The 7,339-nt window shown below is 37.7% G+C and overlaps 1 protein-coding gene across 1 annotated transcript in view; it reads right to left on the bottom strand.

Moving 5' to 3' along the window:
• Positions 1–238: 238 nt before the first annotated feature.
• The window catches only part of PNLIPRP3 (pancreatic lipase related protein 3), a 49,548-nt gene continuing 42,447 nt past the window's right edge, over positions 239–7,339 (bottom strand). Inside the window, 4 exon segments of the mRNA XM_010388900.2 lie at positions 239–1,113; positions 1,385–1,497; positions 1,499–1,553; positions 6,665–6,776. Coding sequence (XP_010387202.2) covers positions 1,032–1,113; positions 1,385–1,497; positions 1,499–1,553; positions 6,665–6,776 — 362 coding nt within the window. The 3' untranslated portion in view covers positions 239–1,031.

Below are 7,339 nucleotides of genomic sequence, written 5' to 3'. Positions count from 1 at the left end.
TCTGAAGGTTCAGCTGACAGCGAGGCGCCAAGGAGAATCGAGAAACCCTCTGCAGAGTATCTGTCATCATTTCTCTCCAACAATATTTATAGCACAGACCTATAGGCTAAACACTGAGCCTAGTGATAGAAAACAGAGCAAATGAAAATATAAAATTTCTCCCTTTCGCTGGCTAAGGACAACTCACTTGGAAGAAATTGAAGCAACACAAAGAAAAAAAAAACCCACAATGGACACATTTAAATATTGTAATATTGTTATTGCAAGAACAAAAGGTTATCCAAGTGCTTTACAAATGAAATGCTGCCTTGAGGCTAAATACAAATTCACCATAGAGCCTTCAAGACCCACAGAGAGGAGTAATTCTCCTGCGGCAGGGACTTTTGGAGGAAGGGGGCTATACCCTGGGTTGTTGAACTTCAGATCCCATTGCTAACTGATGAACACATAAGAGATAAGCTCTAAAATCTCTCTTATGCATACCCTGAACACCAAGGAACACCTTGGAAATACTAGTGCAATCTCATTAGTTTTTATTATTACTAGGTAGACACATCAACCCACAAGGTTATAATCTACTATATATCATGCACTATAGTCATAATTTGTCTCAGCAAGATTTAACAACATAACAAATAGTTTTATATAATTTTAGAACAATGATTATTATATCTGAAAATGTACTTCAAAAACTCAGCAAACCAGAGGCTCACTTTTTTTCCAGTGAGTTTATACACTCACCGTACATTTGCATCACCTCCTCTTACTCAGGAAAATTCCAAAACAGCTCTATTTTGTCACTGACATCCAGATTCCTAGAGACCACAGGAATTATCTTTTGTCCCAGGGTTCAGTGTGTTTTTAAGGTGCAATTAGATGAACATTCTACACAGAAAAAAAATACCAAACCTGTACTTGACTCTGAGTAAGAACCTTGCAAATGACTGGGAGTCATTTACAAGGGTTACATTTGGTCTGGATGCCAGGTGGAAGGAGACACTTTTCTTCACTGCTCCTACTAAAGAAATCCATCATGACTGTATCTGAGGTTGGCATGGTTTCAGGTTCTGGGGAATATTAGGTCCTATAATGTCTTGGCTACAGAAGGTAGATCTGAAAGTTTTTAAGGAAAAAAAAGGAATTTTAACCTGACGCCAGGGAAGAAAAAGACATTGGTAGATCCCCCGATTTAATTAGTCATTCTTATTTTTAAACACTTCTGCAAATAAAGCATTGGTTTCTTAAATTTTCCTTTTCTTTAATTGCAAAATTTCAAAGTCTATATAAATTTGTATACTACTTGCACATTTCAAAGTATCTATGGGTTTAAACATCGTTTATAAAATGTAAAGTACTAAAATGAAAAGGAAAAAGCAATACTTACTTATATCCATATTTCCCAGATGTATTTATCACCATTTCTGCTCCCAACTTATTCTGAGAATCTTCAAACAAATGTTTTTTCCAGATGAACTGAACACTTGTAATGTTTCCAACTGTTAACATCTGCATCGATTAATTTCGTGTAAATCATGCCTGGCTCAAGTTTTCCACTGTAAACAAAAATAAGACTCATAAGTTTGCACTGGCTGTTCACAGCACTGAATGAAAGAAAACACATCTGTGTATGCACTATGGAAGAGAAACTCGTATTTGCTAGCATTTGCTTGTAGGAAATTTATTCTTTCCATGTGTATTGATCAGTATCTCAGAATAGCATGGTTCTGAAGTTTGAAAGAAGGGTGAAGTAAATGGAAAGCTTGGCTAGGTGATTTTTAGAGAATACCTAGAGAGGCATTATTGTGATTTCTCCACAGTGAAAGTTCTGGTCTTGGCTTTGTAGTATCAGAAACCAGATTATACTGACACCAGGAAATCAAGAAACTCTCAATAGTGGACTAAATTTACACAAGACTTATCTATGAACCAGAAGCCTGTTCACCAATTCACAGTGTGGAAATGCCTCCCTTTGATTAACCAGAAAGCTCCCGTGCCCTTTTTCTGGTACCTTCTTTAACCACATAAAAGGAATTGGGTAACCAAACTAGTGATCAAAAGACATTTTGTTGATCACAGCAATAGAGCAGAGAGAGGTGCTATATCTCGAGGCACAAGGTATGTTCCATCCAAGCCACAGTGAAGCCAATGACATGTTTCTTCCCCATCATGCAAAAATTCTCCACTGTGACCCAAATTGGTCGTGGCACCCAAACCAACATCTCTTACCTCCAGAAGAGCTTCCTGACTCCCATTTCCTATAGCTATTGCTAATATTCTCCTTCTGATGAAACAGTCCCTTTTTTGTTGTGTTGGCAACATAAATTAAACTATAGTTAGTAAATGATTAAGCTACAATCATAACTAAATTTGTCCCCATGTTACCCCATACTGTATCACCTTTCCTTATTTCTTCATAACTTAAAACTATTCTTCTGTTAATGTATCATTTGTCTACTCAAACCGCAATATTAGCTCTGTGAAAGAAGGAACTGTGTCTGCATCCCCAGCAGTTAGAACAGTTCCTGGCACAGTGTAGGCACCTACATATTTGCTGAATGAATTAACGAACTGAATATTGCTATTTCTAGGGTCTGTCTTATTATATTACTAGTAGAATTAATTGATTTAATTACCAGAGGAAACTGTTCTTCCAAATTCTTAAGGGTAATCTTTCTGTTATTCCAAGAACTATCTTCACTCAGTGCCCATACAATGCAGCCCTTTATGTCATTAGAAGTCCAATTAGCTAAGATATAACCTATGATGAAGCTGGACTTTTTTTTTTTTAAACACTTAAGGTCAGGGGTACATGTGCAGGTACCTAGGTAAACATGCGTCATGGGGGTCTGTTGTACAGGTTACTTCATCACCCAGATATTAAACCTAGTACCCGTTAATTATTTTTCCTGATCCTCACCCTCCTCCCACCCTTCACCCTCTGATAGGTCCCAGTGTGTGTTGTTTCCTTCTATGTGTCTGTGTGTTCTCATCATTTATCTCCCACTTATAAGTGAGAATATTCAGTATTTGGTTTCCTGTTCCTGCATTAGTTTGCTAAGGATAATGGCCTCCAGCTCCATCCATGTTCCTGCGAAGGACATGATCTCATTCTTTTTTATGGCTGCATTGTATTCCATGGTATATAGGTACCACATTTTCTTTATCTAGTCTGTCATTGATGGACATATGGGTTGATTCCATGTCTTTGCAATTATGAATAGTGCTGCATTAACATAGGCATGCATGTGTCTTTACAATAGAACAATTTCTATTCCTTTGGGTATATAATCAGTAATGTGATTTCTGGGTCAAATGATATTTCTGTCTTTAGGTCCTTGAGGCCTTCCACAATGGTTGAACAAATTTACATTCCAACCAGCAGTGTATAAGTGTTCCTTTTTCTCCAAAACCTCAGTATGTTATTTTTTGACTTTTAATAATAGCCATTCTGACTGGTGTGAGATGGTATCTTATTATAATTTTGATTTGCATTTCTCTAATGATCAGTGATGTTGGGCTTGTATTCATATGCTTGATGGCCATGTGTATGTCTTCTTTTGAAAAGTGTCTGTTGATGTCCTTTGCCCACTTGGTAATGTAGTTGTTTGTTTTTGCCTTGTAAATTTATTTAAGTTCCTTATAGATGTGGGATATTAGACATTTGTCAGATGAATAGGTTGCCAAAGTTTTCTCCCATTCTGTAGGTTGTCTGTTCACTCTGTTGATAGTTTCTTTTGCTGTGCAGAAGCTCTTTAGTTTAGTTAGATCTCGTTTGTTAATTTTTGCTTTTGTTGCAATTGCTTTTGCCATCTTCATCATGAAATCTTTGCCTGGGCCTATGTCCTGAGTGGTATTACCTAAGTTGTCTTCCAGGGTTTTTATAGTTCTGGGTTTTACATTTAAGTCTTTAATCTATCTTGAGTTAATTCTTGTAATATATGGTGTAAGCAAGAGGTCCAGTTTCAGTCTTCAGCTTATGGCTAACCAGGTATCCTAGCACCATTTATTGAGTAGGGGATTCTTTCTCCATTGCTTATTTTTGACAGATTTGTCAAAGATCAGATAGCTATAGGTATGTGGCCTTATTTCTGGATTCTCTATTCTATTCCATTGATCTATGTGTCTGTTTTTGTAGCAGTACCATGCTGTTTTGGTTACTGTAGCCCTGTAGTGTAGTTTGAAGTTGGGTAGCATGATGCCTGTAGCTTTGTTCTTTTTGCTTAGGATTGTCTTGGCTATTTGGGCTCTTTTTTTTTTTTTTTTTGGTTCCATATGAATTTTAAAATAGTTTTATTTAGTTCTGTGAATAAACTCAATGGTAGTTTAATATAGATAGCAACGAATCTGTAAATTGCTTTGGACAGTAGATAGCCTATTAGAAATTTAGCAATTTGGCCAGGCACAGTGGGCTCAGGCCTGTAATGCCAGTATCTTGGGAGGCTGAGATGGGTGGATCAGTTGAGGCTAGGAGTTTGAGATCAGCCTGGCAAATATAGTGAACCCTGTCTCTACTAAAAATACAAAAATTAGCCAGGCATAGTGGTGGGCACCCGTAATCCCAGTTACTCAGAAGGCTGAGGCAGGATAATCACTTGAACCCGGGAAGGGGAGGTTGCAATGAAGCGAGATCACACCACTACACTCCACCCTGGGTGACAGAGCGAGATTCCATCTCAAAAAAAAGAAAAAGAAATTAGCAATTTATATAATGGTCTTATTTATTTGTGAGCTGCACAAATAAAAATATATGCTCATATTTGTATAGTATTAAATGGATGGGATTAAAAATATACCTTACATGCTATCAATTTTTTTCCACTTGCTCGATTATCTAGATCTGTCTTTTCATGTTATTGATATTGTCATTTTAATGATATTGATTTTTCCTATCCATGAGCATGGAGAAGCTGGACTTATAAAACTTGTCTGAAGAATAGAACTAGACCAGCATACAAATTTAGCTAGCTGACTTCATTTCAAGATGAGAAATCTGCTGTGAACCTTCAATGCTTACTTATTCTTAAAAGAGGATTGGGTAACTATGCAACAGCATTACAAACAGCTTCTTCGGCCGTTATCAAAGGAACAGAGATGTGGAAACGCTCTTACAAATCTTAAAAGAGGCAGAAACTGCATATTCATCGCCAGCTGCCCCAGGTTAGGTGCCTCTGTGCAGGGCACAAATCACACAGCTTTTATCCAGCGTCCTGTGAGCCTCAAAACCACAGGGACATGATTGTGCTGAACTGCACTCAGAGGGAGGCTTGATGGAGCCATGAAGAACAGGCAGAAACAAAATAGCAGACAGGAAAAAGTATCTGCAACAAAGGAACAGCATGGGTAAAGTCCTGAAGAAAGGTAATAAGGGTGGGATCTATTCAGTGTTGAGTAGTGCAAACAGTGTAGCCTCACTGAACTGAAGGTGGAACAAAGCCAAATGGTGGGAGACATGGCTAGAAGAAGGGTGGGCTGGAGCCTGTGCACCAACCAGGATCCAGATCATCACTCACTGAACTTATATTTACAGACAGTTGGACCAAGGCAAGATGACGTGCAGAAACTCTGCCAGTGATAAAACTGATGCATCTCTCAACTGACAAAATAACCAAAAAATCTCTGTTGTTCGTGCCTGTGCCCAGTGTTTGAGGATGATGGAAATCACAGAGATAAAACACCTAATCCATTCATCTGTTTGCAAAACAGGTTGCATCTAATTAGTATGTACAATGTTAATTCTGACATAAATTACAGAATAAAATAATGGACATGAACATAATACAAAAATGCTAAGGCTGAGTAAATAAAAGATTAAGAAAATTTCAAGATAAAAGGAGGCTTTAGCAAAAGATACAAAAGGAACATCTGAACTGGATTATTATTATTATTATTATTATTATTATTATTATTATTTTTGAGACGGAGTCTCGCTCTGTGGCCCAGGCTGGAGTGCAGTGGCCGGATCTCAGCTCACTGCAAGCTCCGCCTCCCGGGTTTACGCCATTCTCTCACCTCAGCCTCCCGAGTAGCTGGGACTACAGGCGCCCGCCATCTCGCCCGGCTAATTGTTTGTATTTTTTTTTTAGTAGAGACAGGGTTTCACCGTGTTAGCCAGGATGGTCTCTATCTCCTGAGCTCGTGATCCGCCCGTCTCGGCCTCCCAAAGTACTGGGATTACAGGCTTGAGCCACCGCGCCCGGCCTGAACTGGATTATTTTTAACCTCTGACTGTTCTAACACATGTCCTGTATCTGTGGGTAATGCTTAGACAGCTTATTAGAAATTTAGCAATTTATATAAATGTCTCATTTGTTACTTACACAAATAAAAATATATGCTTATATTTGTATAATATTAAGTGAATGGGATTAAAAATATACCTTGAATACTGTCAGCTTTTTTCTACTTGCTCTATTATCTGGATCTGTATTTTCATGTTATCATTTTCTAACATTTTCTGTTTCTAGTTGGAACTGTAGAGAAAATACATATTATGATTTCTACTTTATATTTGGAAAACGTGAAGTAAAAAGAAGAATCAAAGATAACATGATAGCCTGTGGAATTATAGGAAAAGAGAAGACTGAACAGCTTACTGAGCCAGTCTCACTGAGTGTTACTGAGCCCCCAGTACGGTGCAAAGCAGTCAGTTTCTCACTGTGCCTACCTGGCAATGGCAAACTCCCCAGTTTTCCCAATTGTCCCACCTACACGAAGAAAGACAGTCCCTTGAGTGACTTTGCTTCCTCTGAGTTTAACGGACAATCTGTGCCTCCAACCTAGATATAAGGAAACAAGAAAGAAAGAGAGAGAAAGGGTTAAAAACACATGGGAAGTATGACATCCTGGATCCTTTCACGGAAATACAATTTTCAGAGTTGTATTTGAACAGTGCTGCACATATTCATGCAAAAATACAACTTTAGTTTCAGTGAATTTGGTGAAAAACTACATTTAAAAATACACATTATGGGCCACATTTTAATTTTCCAGAAAAAATAGTTTAATAATATTTTTAAAAGAACATTCTTTATTTTTCCAGATATTTTTATCACTTTTAAAAATGGAAGTCCTGTGTCTTCTTTTGTCTATTTCCGTTGTATTGTGTGGCATATATATAGCATGTATACTTTCTAAGCCAAGTTTTTATTTGCCGTAGTGTGACAATTAATCCAGAAAAATCTAGGAAACCTATTGGGCAAGAAGATGTGTGCTTTTATAATCATTTAGAGGCAAAGCGAGTCATTCTTCTTCTCCTGCAGGGATATGTACTAAGAATGCCCAGTACACATAGATACAGATCAATATAATATCTGTCAGTAGGATCATTCCCTTGTAAATG

Source organism: Rhinopithecus roxellana, chromosome 11 (genome assembly GCF_007565055.1).
Source record: "Rhinopithecus roxellana isolate Shanxi Qingling chromosome 11, ASM756505v1, whole genome shotgun sequence".
Classification (NCBI taxonomy): Eukaryota; Metazoa; Chordata; class Mammalia; order Primates; family Cercopithecidae; genus Rhinopithecus; species Rhinopithecus roxellana.
This window is presented reverse-complemented; position numbering and strand designations above follow the sequence as displayed.